Source organism: Quercus suber, unplaced genomic scaffold (genome assembly GCF_002906115.3).
Source record: "Quercus suber isolate HL8 unplaced genomic scaffold, Cork oak 2.0 scaffold_54, whole genome shotgun sequence".
NCBI lineage: Eukaryota > Viridiplantae > Streptophyta > Magnoliopsida > Fagales > Fagaceae > Quercus > Quercus suber.
Genome location: NW_027069519.1, coordinates 361,230 through 384,343, shown reverse-complemented (window position 1 = coordinate 384,343; position 23,114 = coordinate 361,230). Strand labels below are relative to the sequence as shown.

Genomic DNA, 23,114 nt, shown 5'->3' with positions numbered 1-23,114 from the left:
CTTCCTCATAGGCTTGAGTTCGAGGACCATACAAGGTCTTGGTTCAGTCTAGCCCCCAGGTATTTCTTGTGTAAGTAACTAGTTTCCTCATAGGCTTAAGTCCGAGGACCATGCAAGACCTTGGTTCAGTCTAGCCCCCAGGTATTTCTTCTGTAAGTAACTAGTTTCCCCATAGGTTTGAGTCCGAGGACTATGCAAGACCTTGGTTCAGTCTAGCCCCCAAGTATATCTTTTGTAAGTAACTAGTTTCCGCATAGATTTAAGTTCGAGGACCATGCAAGACCTCGGTTCAGTCTAGCCCCCAGGTATTTCTTCTGTAAGTAACTAGTTTCCCCACAAGGTTTCTTCTGTAAGTAACTAGTTTCCCCATAGGCTTGAGTCCGAAGACCATGCAAGATCTTGGTTCAGTCTAGCCCCCAGGTGTTTCTTCTGTAAGTAACTAGTTTCTCCATAGGTTTGAGTTCGAGGACCATGCAAGACCTTGGTTTAGTCTAGTACTTCATCATCACGGCTTGGAGTGCAGGAACTTGTCTTCGTCTTTGGGGAAGTTTACTTCTAGAGGGATAGCGGCCTTGGTCTTGCTTTACTGAGGAGAGGTTCCTCCTCGGACTGGGCCCTCTGCCCAACACTGACCTGGCCATGGGCAGTCTGGCGTTCCATTCCCATGCGCGACAGTGGCCTTATTGCGTCAATTTCTTGCCGCTTCTAGTTATGAGGCATCTTTTGGGTATTCGAGTTGTGCACCTGACGTTTCAATGTGCGAGGCACGCCCTCATTAATATCTTTGTGGGTTGACGCAAATCCAACAGCCGGTGTTTTCTTTGGAAGTTGGGCGGTGTTAATGTCGCTTGTAACTCCTCCTTTGAATTCCGTGCGGATTAATTTCCTCTGGCCTTTGCCCCCTATATAAGGTGCCTTGGGGGAATCGTTCTCTCGCACTTCACAAATCCTTCAGTTACAAATCCTATATAATTTTGGGTTCTCCACCTTCTTGGCACTTCCAAGGGCCTTGCCAGGGTTGTGCTCCAGGCCTAAGGAAATGGGATGGCCCTGGGTAAGGGCAAGGAAGCCAAGCCCCTTCCAAAAACCTAGAACGCCACCCTGATCCTGGACGACGCAATTGAGGTAAAGGAAGCAGAGGCCGAAGATGCTCTTACCTTTCAACCGAGCAAGAAAGAAGACCATCCTCCTTCAGCTAAGAGCCGAAGCGGGCGTGGATCGCATCAGGCTTTCGGTGTGACAAATTTTGGGTCTTACCTTGATGGCAGGACATCGATGGAGGTTTGTAGGATTGCGGAGCAGCTGATGCGCAAGTGTTGCCGTCTCCCATGCTTAATTACCATGAAACCGGGAGAGAATCAAGGGGATATCTTAGGATGGGGGCACCAGGCGCTTCTGCTTCTTCTTCTTTCTCATCGCTGGTACCATCCATACCGATTCGATTGCTGTTGGTAGCCTTAAAACAAGCCTACCTCAGCCTCTCTTTTTGCAATTAGCTTTAGAACAAGCCTGCCTCAGCCTTTCTTTTTGTAGCTAGCTTTAAGACAAGCCTGCCTAAGCCATTTGGTATATGATGTACTTTTCCTTTATCTAATAAAAAAGTGTTTGCACTCTTTATTTACTTTACTTTTTGAATCTTTCTTTTCTCTGCGATAGTTGTTTCATGAGTGTGTATGTCGTTGTTTTTCCTATTTTTGTTTCTCGCCGATGGGAGTTCCATCTCGCCATGATTGACCGGCGCACTCACCAATGCACAAGCTCTTTCCACAGACGGCGCCAATTGTAGGGACTGGGTTTGAGCACTATCACCGTTGGATAAGAGGACTCAGACCCAAGAAGCCCAATACAATGAATTTGTAGAGAGTGGGAGAAAGAACTAGGCCTTAGTGAGGGACAACGGTCAATATGGCGTTCAAGATCGTTAAAAAGAGATTGAGAAAATTTATCCTCGGCCCAATCCGAGGAGCTTTTGTTCTAGCGATTAGGGAATCAGGGGGGGTTCCTCAGCCCTAGGATCCCCTTTACCAGAAGGATTCCTTACATTATATACCCCCTTCCAATTGATCCTAGCCCTACATTTGTTGACCATACAGGTCACTACTTGAGTGCCTGTCTCATCAGCCGCCTTCCCAAACTCTTTGTGGGTTGTTGCAATCAAGACAGCACTGTTCAGAGGTCTTTTCCTCATTAATGCGACCAGAACGTTAGTTGTGGGCATTTAATGTGGAGGTGACAGTTCCTCCCTAAATTGCTCCTCCACCACGCCTCCATAGCTGACACATTGTACTTGCTTCTTCTCTTGGGATGCTTTGGGAGACTGCCCCTAATGGGGTGATGCCTCTCCCTTCTATGATCTCGGTGATATCTCTTGGGGATTTGGACTTCTTACTTTCATCCTCGGACGTTCCTACATCCTTGGCGTGGGCCTTTGGGCCTAGTGTAAAGTGGGCTTAGGCCGTCAGATTCTTAGGCCCCATAGATATTATGTCTAATGCTCCTAATTTTTTTTTTTTTTGGTTATAATTGATTTTAGGTAGGAGCTAAGTTTAGATGTGAAATAGAAAAAGAATAGCTCAGCTTTGTCACTTTTCAAAAAAAAAAAATTATGTGACATGATTTATTTAAAATTGTTACAAAATATAAATATTGTACTACTATAGGTCCAAAATTATGGGACCTTATTCTATACGGCTGCCTTAGGCAGATTGGCTCAATTTTGAATTAACAAATGGTAGAGTAGGTCCTGTGGAATTAAAATGATTTTTTTTTTTTTTTTGGAGAAAAAAGATTTGAGGCTTAAGAAGGACAATTTTAAGTCAAATATTCTCTTATATTTTGATATCAATTTAATATTGTTTATATAAATTTCTATATTATAAGTTTTTACTTCAAATTCGTTACTTTTTTTTTTTTTTAAGATGTAAAATTACTAATTAAATTTTTGTATTCAAGTTTTTTCTTTTGAGAAGAATTGCATTCAAGTTTTGCTAACAACTTATTTATTATTGATATTATGTCTAATGCTCCTAATTTTTTTTTTTGTTATAATTGATTTTAGGTAGGAGCTAAGTTTAGATGTGAAATAGAAAAAGAGTAGCTAAGCTTTGTCACTTTTCAAAAAAAAAATTTATGTGACATGATTTATTTAAAATTGTTACAAAATATAAATATTGTACTACTATAGGGCCAAAATTATGGGACCTTATTCTACACGGCTGCCTTAGGCAAATTGGCTCAATTTCAGAAAACCCCAAAGCCTTTATGATTTAGATTTAGTAGAAAGAGAGAAATAGAGAGGACAAAGAGGAAGAAAAGAGTTGAGAGAGACAAACCTTGCTGCGAGAAAGAGAGAAAGAAGCACTGACTACTGAGAACAGAGGAAGAGAGTGCGTGACAGTTTCTGAGAACAACAACAACAACAGCAAAGCCTTAACTACTTCTACTAAAATAAGATTAACAACAACAATAACAAAAAATTAAATATGTATATAAAAGAGACCCAAAAACTCATAGGAAGGAAAAGCAGCCTTATCGACAATCCCTTCAAGATTTGGGAGGAAAGGAAATCGGTCAGAGCACAGCGGCGTCCAGCTGTGTGGCACAGAGCACGGCGGTGAGATTAGGGATCGAGAGCTAGGTTGAGAGTGAGCTGAGATTTTTTTTCAATTTAGGGTTTTTTTCGTTGTTGCGTTGAATTGAGGTTTTTTTTTTGTTTTTTTTATTTATTACAAACCCAGAGCTGCGTTTTATAAAACACAGCTCTGTATAGTCAAATGCAGCTCTATAAAACTTTAAGCCGCATTTAGTAAATGCAGCTTTGGGATATATTAAAAAAAAAAAAAAAAAAAATCACCAGATGGGTTTAAAGCCGCATTTTTTAAAGGCGAAAAGCACATTTTAGTACATAAATTTTCAGAAGATTCCATTTTAGTCTCTAAATTTTATTTTTACCGCTTTTAGTCCCTATTCTGAAAAACACCATCTATTTTAGTCCTTTCCGTCAGTGCCTTAACGGCAAAATCCTAGGTGGCAGATGGAGTGCATTACTGGCACACTAAATGCTGACATCAGCATTAAAATAATAATATAATATATTATTTAGTATTTTAAAAATTCCATGTCATTTTTTAAAAACAAAAAATAATTTATGAATTTTAACTAAATAAAAAAAAGAAAAAACAGAAATAAAAACCAAAAATAATATAAATTGAGATCTAACTTTATTTTGAGTAAGAACATACAAGAACATAAACCTACTCATTGTTTTGTTTGCAACCAAACACAATATCAGCTGAAAATCTTTATTATCAAAAATATTTTTCTTGGTACGGGAAAATAAGTAAATAAACCCAATAAGCGCTTATCAAAAATTTAGTAACCCATTGTTCTTTCCCTAACATCAGAAACCCAGAAATTTAAAAAAAAAAAAAAATACTGAAGTTGTTCTTCATGTTCTTCCTAGACCCAGAAATTTTCTTCATAAACAAACACACATACAAAACCCATAAAAACAAAACCCAGTCAGTGCTTATCAAAAATTTAGTAACCCATTGTTCTTTCCCTAACATCAGAAACCCAGAAATTAAAAAAAAAAAAAAAAATACTGAAGTTGTTCTTTGTGTTCTTCCTAGACCCAGAAATTTTCTTCATAAACAAACACACACACAAAACCCATAAAAACAAANCAAAACACACACACAAAAACCCATAAAAACAAAACCCAGTCAGTGCTTATCAAAAATTTAGTAACCCATTGTTCTTTCCCTAACATCAGAAACCCAGAAATTAAAAAAAAAAAAAAAAAATACTGAAGTTGTTCTTCCTATACTGAATCCCTCCGATGCGATTGATCAGAGAGCCACGAGACTCGATTTTCCTCCTCCGGTTTCAGTTCCCAAGCGATTTCGTCAGCTTGGAAACCCGATCCAGAGACTAGAGAAACGCCGAGTCCTCATCGGGAACCTGGCACCACTTGGCTCTTCCTTCGCTGGAAACTTTCTGCTCCACGAGATCCAAGTATTTCTCCACCAACTCAGGAACCTCCACCGAAACGTCGTCGCTCATCAGAGACGAGAGAAATTTGTCGATATCCTCGGAAGCTTTCTCGAGGTCAAAATGAGGTTCAGATTCTTCATTTTTGATCCTAGTTAAAATTCATAAATTATTTTTTGTTTTTAAAAAATGACGTGGAATTTTTAAAATACTAAATAATATATTATATTATTATTTTAATGCTGACGTCAGCATTTAGTGTGCCAGCAATGCACTCCGTCTGCCACCTAGGATTTTGCTGTTAGGGCACTGACGGAAAGGACTAAAATAGATGGCGTTTTTCAGAATAGGGACTAAAAACGGTAAAAATAAAATTTAGGGACTAAAATGAGAATCGCCTGAAAATGTAGGGACTAAAATGTGTTTTTCGCCTTTTTTAAAACGTGGCTATTGTCCTCAACATCACAAAACAAAATCTCAACATCTTCAGAACTGGTTTATAGCCGCCTTTTGTAAACGCAGCTACACGTCTAGGGGTGGGGCTGCTTTTGTACGAAACGTAGCTCAAACATCACTCTATAGCTGCGTTTTTTGTAAACACAGCTCCAAAGCGCCTTTTTTGTAGTAATTTTAAAGGCTGAGATTCATTTCAAAGATATCTAAGGGCTATAATTTCACCACTTCTTTTAAAATCAATAACTCAAAAGGTTAACGTTGGTTAGTTTTCTTAAAAAAAATACGGCTTGGCCTCGTTTAGTACGCAAATTTAAACACATGTTTTCAGTTTTTAAACAACATTACACGCATTTTTACACACATTTCACCCATACATATTTGTAAAAAAACTGAAAACTGTTATTTAAGCACACACACCAAACGAACACAACTTCCGGACTTATGAACGAGGAGGCCCAAATTTAAGTTGTCTGCCTACTATCGTGGTTTGAAATTTGAGATTTTATTCACCTAATATGTGTTTGGCTCTAAACTAAAAAACTAGTTTATTTTACTATTTAGCTTATTTTTGCTACTATTCAGCTTATTTTTGCTACTATTCATGGGCCTCAGTGCACTTTTTAGTACTATTCATGGGTCTTACTGTACTATTACAGCTAACTTTTACCTTTATCTACAGTACTTTCAGCAAAAAGTTTTCAGTTTCAGTTTCAATTTTCACTTTGACCGAAATTTAAGTTGCCTATATGTGGTTTGAAATCCCATAATACAAGTGTTTCACTGGATTTTTTATTTTTATTTTTTATCTTATTTGATCTTGTATTTTTATTTTTATTTTTATTTTTTTTTTGGTGTTTTTAGAAGAAAGATACATAGAAGTGAAGCAAAATTACATATCTAGTCATGTTTTTAACAAAGATAAGTTACAGAGCCCTAACTAAGTTAACCTCAAGTGGGTAAAATGTCAAATTTCAAACCACATATAGACAACTTAAATTTCATCTAAACCATAATTTTATCCAAACCATAAGTGGTTAAATTGTAATTTTCCAAAACAAAAAAACAAAAACAAAAAAACAAAAAAACAAAAAAAAAAAACAAAAATTGAGGGAGGAGGGGGGGGGGTTCCTCGGCCTTGCGATCCCCTTTACCAGAAGGTTTCCTTACACTATATACCCCCTTCCAATTGATTCTAGCCATACATTTATTGACCATTCATGTCGCTACTTGAGTGTTTGTCCCATCAGCCGCCTTCCCAAACTCTCTGTGAGTTGCTGCAACCAAGGCAGCACTGTTCAGGGGTCTTTTCCTCATTAATGGGACCAGAACGTTAGTTGTGGGCATTTAATGTAGAGGTGACAGTTCCTCCCTAAATTGCTCCTCCACCACGCCTCCATGGTTGACACATTATACTTGCTTCTTCTCTTGGGATGCTCTGGGAGACTGCCCCTGATGGGGTGATGCCTCTCGCTTCTATGATCTCGACTGGCCGAGGATAGGATAGTCCTCGGTGATGTCTCTTTGGGATTTGGACTTCTTACTTTCATCCTCGGCGTGGGCCTTTGGGCCTAGTGTAAAGTGGGCCTGGGCAGATTCTTAGGCTCCACAATAGCCCCTCAAAATCCTGCTGTCCGAATCCTCGGATAGAGAGGAGGGTTTTGGTGTCCTCGGGCCTATGTCATGGCTTGTCAAGTCTTATCCTCCATCTGTGCCAGAGCCTTTTCACTTGCCCAAGGCACGTTCCTAGTGTTTCGGTATGCGGAGCGCACCTTCATTTAATTTTGGCAGCTCTGTGCTCCCCACGTTCAATGGTACAATGGTAATCTAACGGTGGGGGTTTCTTCACCTTTATGGGCGGGAAACCCACACGATCTACTCCGATGGGGGGTATAAATACCCATTTGAACCGATTCGCCTCTTTACTTTTGCATTTAAGAGCTCTTGCGCACATACTCTGAACTGGGCCAGGTCACCAGCCAAACTTGCGTCTTCTTTCAGTATAAAGAGCCTGTCCAATGAGCTTTTCCTCATTTCTGTAAGTCTTTTTCTCTCTCTAGTTCAAATTTTCTCTTTACTCCTTTCTCTCTTCCGTCTTTCCTTGAGTCCCCTAGCTGTTTCTAGGAATGGGTAGGTTTAAGAGATTAGTTGAGTCTGAAGAGGCGATGGAGAAATTCATCGCCGATTATAGGATACCTAGTAACGTGGGTTTGAGGTATTGTGAGGAAGGAGGGCGAACTAGTGATTCCCATAATCGCCTTCATTGAAGGTGGTATGAGAATCCCTATGGGGCCGGTGATGAGGGGCTACCTTACACACTTTAGATTAACTCCTACCCAGTGCGCCACCAACGTGTTTAGAATTCTAGGTTGTGTGGATGCCTTAAATGAGAAGATGGGGTTAAGGTTGACTCATCATGACGTAAACTGGTGCTACAACCTCCAGCACCTAAAGGGCAAGTCCTATTACATGAAGACGAGGGATGATAGGGTTCGACTTATCCAGTGCCTCCCTGAGTCCAGCAAGGGGTTAAATAAGGACTTTCTCATAGTGTCCGGGGAGTGGCATGACGGCCTTCATTGCCCCACACAGGAGGGGACGCCAGGTGGGGTATTTAGAGTAGGAGGGGGCTTGATCCTTTTGTGCCATTGCAGTTTGCATTGTTTGGTCACTAACACAGACACACTTTCTTTTTTGCAGATCCACACACCTACGAACGGCACTTCCATTTGGTCAACAAGGAAGACTTGGAGACTGTACTTAGGGCAGAGATCTTTGTGAACGAGGTGGACAACTAGGTTAGAGCGGCCCACAAGATCCTTGGCTACCATCCGATTCAGAAATCGTTCTTGGCGCCAAAGTACATGATTCGGGCCAAAGATCCTTGGCTTCATAAGATTACCGTTACCGAGCACAGCTTCTCGTTCCCTGAAGGATCTCCTGTCCCACAGGGCGTCCTGTTGGTAGCCCCTTCTTCATCCCACCAAGCTGAGGAGGCTCAGGGAGGGGGGCTAGGAAGAAAAGAAGAAGCTGCTGATCCCGGTCCATCCGAGGATGACTTTGGCGTGTTCGACCAAGTTAGCTCATCTGAGGACCCTGCTGGAGATCTCGGCGACCCAAACTACTCAGAGGTAGACCTCTCTTTGGTAGACGCCCCTCTCAGAGGAGACATGGGAATCCAGAGGAGGCAGCAGACGAGCCTACTGGACTTAATAGAGTCTCAACCTGGGAAGGAGGTGCAAGGAAGATCTGCTTAGAAGAAGCCTCCTTCCCCTTCAAAGGGCAGGCTTCCCCCAACCCCAACCAAACCTCCCTAACCTTCTTCTAGGTCAACCCTACCGCCGAGGTCCGAGCCTTCCGACCCTAAGCGAAAAAGGGATTTGAAAGGAAAGGGGGTGATGGAGGAGGAAAAGTCTCGCCCCGCGTTGGAAGAGGAGGCCCAATGGGGGGCCAAACAGCCAAGGGTTGGGTCCCGGACATCCGAGGGGACGATCGAGCTTCAATCCAAGCCACAGGCCTGGCTCCCGGCTCCGATGCTTGAGGGGGCCCCTCTGATGGAAACTGCCTCCATTAGGGACTCTCAGGCAGGCACTGGCAGCTGCGTGGCTGATGCCCTAGAGAGGGCCCTGCTGCTGCCAGCAGACATGACCGAGCTGCGGTCATTCAGGAGGCAGGAGGTCTTCCTCAGCTTGAAGAGGTATTTAGGCATGGTAAGGTCTCCAACTTAGCCTAGTTAGTTAACCCTCACCTTTTGACCTCTCCTTCCTATTTATGTCACATTTCATTTTCGACTTCAGGCTGTTCAGGCCACATTCAGAATCGAGGAGATAGCCAATAGCAACAGTAGGCAGTTAGATGATGAAAGGAAGCTACGCAATTGCTGCTGTTGGAGCCTTCAACATTGCCGATCATTTTGTCTAAGACTTGAAAAGCAAGCTGCAAGAAGAAGAGAGGGCCAGGAAGAGCGCGGACTTGGCTTTGGCAAGTGCTCAAAAGTAAACCGAGGACCAGAGGCTGCTTCTTCACAAGGCTGAGGAGCAGTTGGCTACTGCCAAAGGACAGAATGAGTCCTTCAAGAAAAAGCTGGAGGACGCCAAGAAAGCCAAGGACGAGGCAGTGAAAGCTCGGGCCAAGGCAGAGATGGCCAGGAAGTTGGCAGATGAGGCCAAACAGCAGGTCGAGCAGGATGCCTATGAGATGGGAATAGTAGAGGCTGAGACCAACCTCAAGGCTTAGGTCCCCGGGGTATGCAGGCTCTACTGCTCCCAAGTTTGGGTTGAAGCCCTTAACCAAGCTGGGGTTGAGGCTTCTTCTGAGCTTAGGAGGGCTGAGAGTGTGTATTACCCTTCTGCCATTCGAGAGGTTGCTCCTCCTAGCTCCGAAGCGGGTACTGCCTCAGAAGCGGCAGATATAGGTCAAGGTAGTGCTATTAACGATCCTACTCCCGTTGATGAACCTGCCAAGGAGGCCGAGCATTCAGGGTCGTTAGAGAAAGATAGAACCAGCGACCAGGAAGCGCCCCAGGACGAGACGAAGCCTCCAATTGACTCCCAAGCTCCTTCCACCGGGAATGAGGCCCCCGAGGTTGCCCCTTCAAGCCAGGTTCCCAAAGCCTCAGATACAGCTTCCCAGCAGACTTCCAAGGACGAGACGACCATTAAGTCAAAGAAATAGGCAGTCCTCGCTTCCTTGTGCTATTGTAATGGCTTTTTCTTTTTTTTCTTTTTTTGCTTTTGAGCTACTGTAATGAAACAATCTTTTGTAATGAAACGGCTGTATTTCTTTGAATGATTTTTGCCCTTTATTTATTCTGCTTTTGGGCCTTTTCCAACATTTGATTAATCCTGGCGGTATGCTAGTGATACTTGAGCAACCGAGAACCTTGAGACCAAAAATGTAAATTCTAATTCGGACTTTAACCAGAAACTGAACAATCCCAGCTATGTAAGTTGTCCTTAATACTTGGAATGCTTTAAGTGATGCTCATGGGCTTATGTTGGCTCACACCTTTGTTGAGAGTAGTTAATTTCCCCATAAGTTTGAGTCCGAGGACCATGCAAAGTCTTGGTTCAGTCTAGCACTCAGGTTTTTCTTCTGTAAGTAACTAGCTTCCCCAAAGGCTTGAGTTCGAGGACCATACAAGGTCTTGGTTCAGTCTAGCCCCTAGGTATTTCTTCTGTAAGTAACTAGTTTCCCCATAGGCTTGAGTCCGAGGACCATACAAGACCTTGGTTCAGTCTAGCCCCCAGGTGTTTCTTCTATAAGTAACTAGTTTCTTCATAGGTTTGAGTCTGAGGACCATGCAAGACCTTGGTTCAGTCTAGCCCCCAGGTATTTCTTCTGTAAGTAACTAGTTTCCCCATAGGTTTGAGTTCGAGGACTATGCAAGACCTTGGTTCAGTCTAGCCCCCAGGTATATCTTTTGTAAGTAACTAGTTTCCGCATAGATTTAAGTTCGAGGACCATGCAAGACCTCGGTTCAGTCTAGCCCCCAGGTATTTCTTCTGTAAGTAACTAGTTTCCCCATAGGGTTTCTTCTGTAAGTAACTAGTTTCCCCATAGGCTTGAGTCTGAAAACCATGCAAGACCTTGGTTCAGTCTAGCCCCCAGGTGTTTCTTCTGTAAGTAACTAGTTTCCCTATAGGTTTGAGTTCGAGGACCATGCAAGACCTTGGTTCAGTCTAGTACTTCATCATCACAGCTTGGAGTGCAGGAACTTGTCTTCGTCTTTGGGGAAGTTTGCTTCTAGATGGATAGCGGCCTTGGTCTTGCTTTACTGAGGAGAGGTTCCTCCTCGGACTGGGCCCTCTGCCCAACACTGACCTGGCCATGGGCGGTCTGGCGTTCCATTCCCATGCGCGACAGTGGCCTTATTGCATCAATTTCTTGCCACTTCTAGTTACGAGGCGTCTTTGGGTATTCGAGTTGTGCACCTGATGTTTCAGTGCGCGAGGCACGCCCTCATTAATATCTTTGTGGGTTGACGCAAATCCAACAGCCGGTGTTTTCTTTGGAAGTTGGGCGGTGTTAATGTCGCTTGTAACTCCTACTTTGAATTCCGTGCGGATTAATTTCCTCTGGCCTTCACCCCCTATATAAGGTGCCTTGGGGGAATCGTTCTCTCGCACTTCACAAATCCTTCAGTTACAAATCCTATATAATTTTGGGTTCTCCACCTTCTGGGCACTTCCAAGGGCCTTGCCAGGGTTGTGCTCCAGGCCTAAGGAAATGGGATGGCCCTGGGTAAGGGCAAGGAAGCCAAGCCCCTTCCAAAAACCTAGAACGTCGCCCCGATCCTGGACGACGCAATTGAGGTAAAGGAAGCAGAGGCCGAAGATGCTCCTACCTTTCAACCGAGCAAGAAAGAAGACCATCCTCCTTCAGTTAAGAGCCGAAGCGGGCGTGGATCGCATCAGGCTTTCAGTGTGACAAATTTTGGGTCTTACCTTAATGGCAGGACATCGATGGAGGTTTGTAGGATTGCGGAGCAGCTGATGCGCAAGTGTTGCCGTCTCCCATGCTTAATTACCATGAAACCGAGAGAGAATCAAGGGGACATCTTAGGATGGGGGCACTAGGCGCTTCTGCTTCTTCTTCTTTCTCATCGCCGGTACCATCCATACCGGTTCGATTGCTGTTGGTAGCCTTAAAACAAGCCTACCTCAGCCTCTCTTTTTGCAGTTAGCTTTAGAACAAGGCTGCCTCAGCCTCTCTTTTTGTAGTTAGCTTTAGGACAAGCTTGCCTAAGCCATTTGGTATATGATGTACTTTTCCTTTATCTAATAAAAAAGTGTTTGCACTCTTTATTTACTTTACTTTTTGAATCTTTCTTTTCTCTGCGATAGTTGTTTCATGAGTGTGTATGTCGTTGTTTTTCCTATTTTCGTTTCTTGCCGATGGGAGTTCCATCTCGCCATGATTGACCGTCGCACTCACCAATGCACAAGCTCTTTCCACAGACGGCGCCAATTGTAGGGACTGGGTTTGAGCACTATCACCGTTGGATAAGTGGACTCAGACCCAAGATGCCCAATACAATGAATTTGTAGAGAGTGGGAGAAAGAACTAGGTCTTAGTGAGGGACAACGGTCAATATGGCATTCAAGATCGTTAAAAAGAGATTGAGAAAATTTATCATCGGCCCAATCCGAGGAGCTTTTGTTCTAGCGATTAGGGAATCAGGGGGGGTTCCTCGGCCCTGGGATCCCCTTTACCAGAAGGATTCCTTACATTATATACCCCCTTCCAATGGATCCTAGCCCTACATTTGTTGACCATACAGGTCGCTGCTTGAGTGCTTGTCCCATCAGCCGCCTTCCCAAACTCTTTGTGGGTTGTTGCAATCAAGGCAGCATTGTTCAGGGGACTTTTCCTCATTAATGCGACCAGAACGTTAGTTGTGGGCATTTAATGTGGAGGTGACAGTTCTTCCCTAAATTGCTCCTCCACCACGCTTCCATAGCTGACACATTGTACTTGCTTCTTCTCTTGGGATGCTCTGGGAGACTGCCCCTGATGGGGTGATGCCTCTCCCTTCTATGATCTCGGTGATATCTCTTGGGGATTTGGACTTCTTACTTTCATCCTCGGACGTTCCTACATCCTCGGCGTGGGCCTTTGGGCCTAGTGTAAAGTGGGCTTAGGTCGTCAGATTCTTAGGCTCCATAGATATTATGTCTAATGCTCCTAATTTTTTTTTTTTTTTTGGTTATAATTGATTTTAGGTAGGAGTAAGTTTAGATGTGAAATAAAAAAGAATGCAGCTAGCTTTGTCACTTTTCAAAACAGAAAATTAAATTATGTGACATGATTTTATTTAAAATTGTTACAAAATATAACATATTGTACTACTATAGGTCCAAAATTATGGGACCTTATTCTATACGGCTGCCTTAGGCAATTGGCTCAATTTTGAATTAACAAATGGTAGAGTAGGTCCTGTGGAATTAAAATGATTTTTTTTTTTTTTGGAGAAAAAAGATTTGAGGCTTAAGAAGGACAATTTTAAGAAATATTCTCTTATATTTTGAATCAATTTAATATTGTTTATATAAATTTCTATATTATGTTTTTACTTCAAATTCGTTACTTTTTTTTTTTTAGATGTAAAATTACTAATTAAATTTTTGTATTCAAGTTTTTTCTTTTGAGAAGAATTGTATTCAAGTTTTGTTAACAACTTATTTATTATTGATATTATGTCTAATCTCCTAATTTTTTTTTTGTTATAATTGATTTTAGGTAGGAGCTAAGTTTAGATGTGAAATAGAAAAAGATAGCTAAGCTTTGTCACTTTTCAAAAAAAAAAAATTATGTGACATGATTTATTTAAAATTGTTACAAAATATAAATATTGTACTACTATAGGGCCAAAATTATGGGACCTTATTCTACACGGCTGCCTTAGGCAAATTGGCTCAATTATGAATTAACAAATGGTAGAGTAGGTCCTGTGGGATTAAAATGAATTTTTTTTTTTGGGGGGGGGGGGGGGGGGGCGGGGCATGATAATTTCTACATTCAGAAAAAGTGGATGGTCAAATGTTATGCTTCCAAGTTGCAGCAAATAAAGATTGATCTATATCAAATTACTAACCATTCTCTTTCAATTGTTCTCACACTCCTAATCAAAATTGTAAATGACTGATTTCATGGTAGATTCTCACCTGGAGTGTTTAAAGTTCCATTGAGTCCATTATGAGATAATGATATAGCCTTGAGAGAAGAAAACGCTCCGATATATGGAGTAATGCTTCCAGTGAAATCATTATAACTCAAATCTAAAATCTTCAAATTGCTGAAATTTGCCATATCTATCAGGAAAATTGATGACAGTATGTCAGCTAGGAGAAAGTATTTAAAATGGCTTCCATTAAGGAGATTAATTGAGGGAAAATCAATAAAAATAGATGTTGGAATGTTTACCCTTGAATGGTAGGCTTCCATTAAGGCCACAAGACTGCAAGATAAGGACCTCCAAGTTGCTTAGATAAACCAGTTCTACATCACCGGTGAAGAGATATTCAAAATTTCATATATAAGCTTGAAACCAATAGTACAGAAGAAAGATCTAGTAGAACTAAACACTTTTATATTGGAATGGACAAAAATTTCGGTTAAAATGCTCATTGAATATTGAAGGCATACTACTACTATCATTTGTATATATCAAAAGGATTAGTTATTGCACTGAAGCATTTTCTGCCTTTTAACACAAAGAGAGTAAATTTTGATAAAGGTAAATATTGGTTATAAGATTTCAGTTTTGAGTAAACTTTTTCATGGTATTCTTGCGAAGAAAATTCAGATATACAAGTACCTTTGCTAGAAAGAGGCCACATATTATTGAAACTTAGATCCAGAGATTTAAGAACTGGGAGGGCACCTACGAATCTTAAAATTTCCTTCTCAAAGTTGTTATCTATTAAATTTATTGTATTAGCTTGCTCATATTTGATAAGCAATTGGATTTTGAAAAAAAAAAAATAAAAAAAATCCATTGTTAAAATTTATCAACAAAATGCGGAAAGTCATTCTAAAAATAAATAAAAAAATTATCAAGAATCAAATATGTTTCTAAAAAAGATATATATGTTTTTGGATAGGTGTGAAGTTTTATGATTGTAAGCCATAGGTATGCACTTTTATCATATAATTATGAATTGTTGGCAATTGTATCTTCCTTTCTTATTTATGAAGCCAAGAGAAAGACCCATTAAATCCACGTCAAAGCCCAACGTTAGACGTGCTATTATGAGATCTAAAAGGTACTGTGCCTTCTTCTTTCAAAGTCACTATGTTACAATATTAGAACCTCCAAGTTGCTTAGATAAATCAATTCTACATCACCGGTGAAGAGATATTCATATATCAGATTAATTAAAACCAAAAGTATAGAAGAAATATATAGTTGAACTAAATATATTTATATTGGAATGGACAAAAATTTTGGTTAAAATACTCATTGAATATTGAAGGCATATTTTTACTATCATTTGCATATACGAAAAGCATTAGTTATTGCACTGAAGCTTTTTGTGTTTTTTAACATGAAATGAGTAAATGTTGATAAAGGTAAATATTTGTTACAAGATTTCAGTTACATCTAAACTTTTTATTGGTATTCTTGATGAAGAAAATTCAGATATGCTAATACCTTTTCTAGAAAGAGGCATCATGTTATTGTCACTTAGATCTAGATATTTAAGAACTGGGTGGGCACCTAAGGATCTTAAAATTTTCTCATCAAAGTTGTTCTCCCTTAAATTTAAGTGCGTTAGCTTGCTCGGTTTAGACAAACAAATAGATTTTGAAAAGAAAAAAAATCCATTGTTAAATTTATCAACAAAATGCAGAAAGTCATTCTCAAAAAAAAAAAAAAAAAGTGTCATATCATGTTATGCATTAGCACAATAATTGTAAAACATGCACATACCTTTGCTCGAAAGAAGCCACAAATTGGAACTTAAATCCAGAGATTTAAGAACTGGGAGGGCACCTAAGGATCTGAAAATTTTATTGTCAAAGTTGTTCCAACTTAAATCTAAGCGTGTTAGCTTTCTCAGTTTAGACAAACAATCAGATTCTGAAAAAACAAAACAAAACAAAACAAAACAAAAAGGAAAAAATGTCACGTCATGTTATGCATTAGCACAATAATTGTAAAACAAGAAAAAAATGCATTGATTAATTGAGCTATAAAGAATCAAATATGTTTTATGGAACAATCATTACCACACACACCCCTATCTATCCTTTTTGTTTTTTGGATTGGTGCGAAGTTTTATGATTGTGCTCTTATCATATAAATATAGATGTTGGCAATTGTATCTGCCTTTCTAATTTATGAAGCCAGAGACAAAGTCTATGTCAAAAGCCCAAACGTTATAGGTGTTTCCATGTTGGTAGTAGTTGTTAAAGAAAAGATAAAGCACCGGTAACAGTAGCAATTATCAATTAGTGAGAAAGCATGAGCAAGGGAAAATATTAAAATAAGTAACAATTTACAATATAATTTTACAAACATTTATTTGTAAGAAAATACAAGTAATGAACGATATAAAATACAATTTATTTATTCACTTTTTGTAACGATTGGAAGTCATTGTCTACATTTCGTGTTCTTGAGAACTGGTTTGCTGATCATAACACACAAGTAAAAGCAATAAATTAAATACTATGTGGAAAGCAATTATTCAATAACCAAAGGAAAACTAAAATAATTATTTGCGTTACACGTTCAAACAGTTAGGCCATTTTGACTTTTAAAAAAACAAAAAAGGAGTTAAGTCATTTTGTGGTGCGTATCATATTGTAAGTTTTTTAAAAATTCTTTTGCCTCTACCCTTGTGTGTTTATCTATCAAAAAAAATATTAACTAGGTAAGTTCCCACATTGAAAGCCTTGTACTGCTCTTTTAAGAGTTGAGGCTTTTTGAGTGTGTGTTGTATTATAAGTTTTTCAAAAATCTCATTCCCCACTGCGCACTCTTGGTGTGGTGGTCACTCTACAAGTATAAATACTTATAGAGTGTGGGGGGTAAGGGTCGGAGTTCAAGTCTCCAAGAGAGAGCTTCACACATATATACACTTAGATTAGGTTAGAGTAGAAATTTTATCGAAATTTTATCTTGTATTAAAAAATGGGGGAGGGGATCACTTCAAAAGCTACAATGTGAAATTCAAATTAGATTATCAATTGTATTTTAAAAGAATATATGTTGACAACTTACTGTTCAAAATTACTTTTATATATAAGCATATGAATTAAACTCTAAGGACTCGTTTGGTATACTGCAATAAACCATGTAATGTAATAGCTAATACATAAGAATAACTATTTAGTTGTTTGGTTGAGTTTCTAATACAATGAATAGATATTCTTTATAAATAACTATTCTTTAAAATGAAGAATAACTTTTCTTTATTAAGATGACTGTAATGACTATTCCTTAACCTCTTTAATAGCTAAAAATATTAAAATTCCAAAATACCCAAAAATATTAATGCTTTATTATTCCTTGTTACTAGGTACACTCCCTTTCTCCTCTGTGTGTGTCTCTCTCTCATGAATATTTATTTTTTCCTTTGCTTCAAGATAAAATTTATGATTGTTTTTTGTAGTTCTACTGACAAAAGCTAATGGATGAGTTTGAATTTCTTTCAATTCACCTTTTAAAACGAAATAATAATAATAATAATAATACAAGAAGAATTGCAATGAACAATTCCCTGCAACGCATTCTCTATCATGGTTTTCAAACTCGAACCGTTCAAAGAACTGGTTAGAGGAAAGGTTCAATGTTTTTAAGGTTGGACCGAGATTCAACCAAAGTCAAATTGTGATGATGTCATAATTAATTTAGAAATTAATTAAAATAAAATAAAGGTATTAAATTTGTAAATATTAGCAAAATCGACTAAAATATCTAAAAAAATGAACCAAACTTTCAATTAAATTTTCATGATATTATAAGTTTAACATAAAATAGTACATTATAAGGTTAATAGAATATAATATAACATAAATAAGCTTGAATAAATATTGTATAATAATCCTTCAAGTATAAATTATTTATTAAATATAAATTCATATATAATAAATTCCTATGCAAAGGTATTATTATTAAATCACAAGTTAATTTAGCAGTGAAAATAAATTTAGTAATATTTAATACATTGAGATCGAGGTGATATGGAAGTTTGGAAATTATAAATCATGTCAATCTAATATAAATTAATAATACTTGGCATTAGCCCCCAAGGAGCTTGCCTGGTCTGTTGGTCAAGGTGTCAGCCATAGTGCTTAAAAGTGGGGGCCGTCTCAGTTTCAACTCCTAGCAACGCCTTTATCAAATTTTTTCCAAATTAAATACAATCAATGCCCTATCCATCTTCTTCTTCTTTTTCTTTTTTTGGATAGGTGTGAAGTTTTATGATTTTAAGCCATAGGAATGGCAATTGTATTTGCCTTTCTTGCTTGTTTATGAAGCCAGAGACCAAGTCTAAGTCAGAGCCCAAATGTTATAGGTGTTGGTAGTAGCTGTTAAGGAAAAGATAAAGCACCGGTAATTGTAGCAATTAGTGATAAAGCATGAGTAAGGGACAATATTAAAACAAGTAACATTTTACAATCTAATTTTACGAACAATTATTTGTAAGAAAAACAAGTAATGAACTATATAAAATACAATTTATTTATTTACTTTTTGTAACGATTGGCAATTATTCCCATCATTTCGTGTTCTTGAGAACTGGTTTGGTGATCATAACACACAAGTAAAAAGCAATAAAATACTATGTGTAAAGAAATTATTCAATAACCAAAGGAAAACTAAAATAATTATTTGCGTTGTTACACATTCAAAGAGTTGGGCCCTTTGACTTTAAAAAGAAAATTTTTTTTTTTTTTTTTTTGGGTCTTTTCAAAAGCTACAACGTGAAATTCAAACTAGATTATCGATTTTATATTAAAAGAATATATTTTGACAATTTAATATTAAAAACTACTTTTATATATAAGCATATGAATCAAACTCTAGGCTGTTCTTTGTTATTACAACGTAGGTACTTCAAAAATATAACTAAAAGATTTCAATTTGAGAATGGACGAGTTTGGTACACCAGTAGTTTCTCCACCCTATATGCACTAGGTCTAAAATATTGATATTTTTTTTTTTTTTTAATGTGGAAAGTAGATACTAATATTCACATGTTACATATAACTAGCTTTTAAGATCTATTCGATATCAACCATTCACTTTCTCTTGTTTTTACACTCTTATTCAATTTTAGAAGATTGTAGAGAAGGAAAATTCCCGACCTATCACAAGCTGACACGTCACACTACCAAGTCCACAAAATGCAACCAATTACAAAGCGCCACATGCTGCTGCTAGGTTTTACTATTACTATTCAAAAGCCAACAGAAATTCGCTAAGTGTCATACAAAAACCAATCATGCATCAGCTCGTGTAAGCGATGACATAAGCAGTCTCGCACGTGTAAGCGATGACACAATCAGTCCAGCATGTGCAAGCGATGACATAAGCGGACCAATCAAGCTCTACCACGTGTCACCAATCAGACTCCGCCACGTGTCGCTTACCTACCCCAAAACTCCTATAAATAGAAGCCTTCCTAAGCCATTTAGGAGGACACCAAGCCATTTGAAGGACTCAGAAGTTCAGAAGCTCTGCCGGAACCAAGCTCTAAAGCCTCCAAGAACTTCAAGAACTTCAACTTCGAATACGAAGAACATTTGAAAAGAAATCATCCAAATCATCCGCCTAGATCCAAAAGTTTGCGGGAATCAAGCCTAAAGTGTCCGAAAACATCAACAAATCACAAATCAGTGAAGCTCTACGGATTCAAGCCTCTAAAGCCTCGAAGAACTTCCACCACAAATCCAAGAACACGAAGAACACACGAAGAACACGAAGAACGTGAAGAACAAAGGATTTCTAACAAGCTCATAGCCAGAGATTCATTGTAATTCCGTTTTAGCAATCTTCGATCTATCCCTCAACCAAATTGAAGGATATTTTGTGTTCAAGTCACAATCACATTACCACAAATCCAAATCAATAAGTCTTGCAAGGAGATCGAATCAGAGGATAACACTTTTGTAATCACAGAGAATTATACCACAATCATCAATACAAATTCACATTTGTGAAACTATTTTACTTGTTTGATTCATTTCGAACTAGAAATTTAGTCGTCTACAAAGATTAACAAGCAAAACTAACAAATTGTCAAAGTTCAATTTCATAGTAGATTCTTACCTTGAATGGGTAAAGTTCCATTAAGTCCAACAAAATAAAATGATATAGCCTTGAGAAAAGATAATGCTCCGATATATGGAGAAATACTTCCAGAGAAATAATTTAAACTCAAATCTAAAAGCTCTAAACTGCTGAAGTTTGCCATATCCACAAGAAGAATTGATGATAGATAGTGTCAAGAGAAAATATTTAAAATATTGGCTTATACTAAAAGAACTTCTTGTCACAAGAAAATTATTCTTGTAGTTAAAATAGATGATAGGAATGTTTACCCTTAAATAGCAAGCTTCCATTAAGATGATTTTCACTCAAGTTGAGGACCTCCAAGTTGCTTAGATTAACTGGTTCTACATCACCGGTGAAGAGATATCCATTTGTCAGATTGAAACTAACAGTATGGAGGGAAGATGTAGTAGAATAAAACATTTCATATTTTAATGGACAAAAAAATTGGGCTAAAATGCACAGTAAATATTGAAGGCATACTGCCGCAATCATTTGCATGTATCAAGCATTTTGTTTTGCACAGAAGCATTTTGTGCTTTTTAAATGAAGAAAGTAAATGTCGATAAAGGTAGAGTTGGTTAGTAAATTTCTGTTTTGTCTAAACTTCTTCATGGTATTCTTGATTATTATTATTATTATTATTATTTATTAACAATGCTTGGCGCAAACTGGGTTTGATGAAATCAGATATAAATAATAAGAGAATTTGCAAGGACTGTTGCACCATTTTATTTGGTTTTAACAAACGTTGAGAGAGGGTAATTAAGAAGCAAGATGGAACCATTTTATGTGTCTCTTAATCAATGCATACGGAAAATTGGAAATGACTTGTTATATTTTGGATTGATGTCAACATATGATGTTATATGGAAAACAATGATTTGTTCATAAATATTTGACACATCATAATGAGGCTCCTTAAATACTTCTAAATAAATTACCATTATATATATTTGACATATGTAAAGTTTATTGTCTAAATATTTGTATTTAAAGTTTAGAGTAAATGAGATTTCAAAAAAAAAAAAGTTTAGAATAGAGAGAAATTATATCTGTAAGGACTCAATTTGGATTGACCCTGCGTATGACTGGGTTTTCAGCCCAACAAGCCCAAACAATAAATTTTTAGAGAGTGGGTTAAAGGTTTAAGTGCTGGCCGTCGTTCATCAAGCATGAACTCTCTTTTATAAAAAAATACTTAGAGTTTTTTTACAACTGGGGGGACGCTCCTCAGCCATGGGCCGAGGAGACCTTTTTCTTCTCCTTTCTCCCCCTCCATTTTTTGCTTTACTTGCTTTTATTACATAGTCTTCATCTTCCTATCTCTTTATTCCATCTGTTGATCATCCATTTGCCTTTCTTCTGGCCGTTCGTCCCATCAGAGGCCTTATCAGTACTCAAGTGGTTCACTCTGATCAACGTTGCCCTGCTAAGGGGTTATATCCCCATTAATGCGGCCAGGGAAGTTAGGTGAATGCATTAAATGCGAGGGTGACAGCTTACTTTGAGCCTGGTCTTTCCCAAAAATCATCCTTGTCAGGCCGAGGATGAGGAGGTCTTCGGCGTGGATTGGGAAAAGAGGCTTTCCCCAATTTAGCCCTGAATAGTCAGTATTCCCCGGCGTGGGCCTTGGGCCTGCTACACGATGGGCCGAGGCTATCAGGCCCACGGGCCCCACAATATCTAATCTAATGATTAAAATGACTCGTCCTCTAAAATAAATTTAATAAATCAAATTGAGAGCAGATGACCAACTATAATATTTTAAATTTGATTTGGGATATTTAATCGAATCGAATTACCTTGATCCCAAGCCTTTCCTATTAAGCGTAAAGTTCTTTTGTGTTTGTGTGTGTGTTTTGGGAGTGGGGTGTATGATAGTAGAAGCAAAGACTCACATACCTTCATTTCCTAACCAACCAGAAATTCCGTTGTCAGATAAATCAAGAATTCTTAGGTCCTTGAAAGGCTGCAACAAGGACACGTTTAGGAACAAAGTCCCCTCCCCTTAATCCTGCTCTTTGTTTATATTGGAGAGCGTGAGATTGATCACATGACCAGTGGCGGTGCTACAGTTGACCCGCTCCCAACTACAACACTCACCCTTTGTCTCATAAACCCATGTTGGAAGAAGGGGCTTGGTATAATTAGTGTGAGATTTTAGAAAGGCTTTCAATTCTAGGAGACCCGCCCTCTCTTCCTCAATACAAGCTATGTGCTCATGAATTTGAACAAAGAGTAATAAAGCCCACAACAAAGACTTCACTAAAGGCCACCCCATTAAGAAATTTTGTGAAACACCTTCTTTCATTTCTAGCTAAACCAGCTTGTAAGTACCCAAGACAAGAAAGTTATAACTCCATAGGCCTTTATATAAAGAAAGTCAGAAGGTTTTCATATTTAAATCCATAATTTAAAAGATAAAATTTTGTTTAAGTCTTTTTGGGCATGAGAATCTCATGGGCTACGTAGGGGTAATTGGCATCTTTCTACTTTTATGTGGGCTCTACTTTGTTTTGGGTGAAGGTGGGCTCTACTCTTTGTTTATTCATAAATCACTAATCGTACTTTCTATTTTATTATTTTCTGTTTTAATGGGCTTGCATTCGGACAAATCTCTATTATACTTTGTGTTTTATTAGCTTTATTTATTTTGGAAAATGATGCTAAAGGTGTTATTCTTGAGCATAATGATGAAAGTAGCTTGACATTGCGGTGATTGGCACTTTTTTTGAGTTTTGTGGTGACTAATCTTTGGTTCCTTACTGACAATAAGTGATTATTTTTTAATGTTAAAGTATTGAAAATTATTGCTTAAGAGAGTGTATTAAATGTAATATAATTTGCATTATCCTCCCTTAAAAGTTACCATGATTGT

The 23,114-nt window shown here is 38.4% G+C and overlaps 1 protein-coding gene and 1 long non-coding RNA gene across 2 annotated transcripts in view; both read right to left on the bottom strand.

Moving 5' to 3' along the window:
* LOC136066985 (receptor-like protein 15) overlaps nucleotides 1-22,569 on the bottom strand; it is a 29,397-nt gene extending 6,828 nt beyond the window's left edge. Inside the window, 2 exon segments of the mRNA XM_065772127.1 lie at nucleotides 14,112-14,258; nucleotides 22,139-22,569. Coding sequence (XP_065628199.1) covers nucleotides 14,112-14,258; nucleotides 22,139-22,547 — 556 coding nt within the window. The 5' untranslated portion in view covers nucleotides 22,548-22,569.
* LOC136061135 (uncharacterized) lies at nucleotides 3,333-3,778 on the bottom strand. Its single transcript, XR_002883739.2, has 2 exons — nucleotides 3,500-3,778; nucleotides 3,333-3,400 (listed from the first exon to the last, which is right to left on the bottom strand). It is a non-coding gene; the product is annotated as an uncharacterized LOC136061135 (long non-coding RNA).
* Nucleotides 22,570-23,114: the final 545 nt, after the last annotated feature.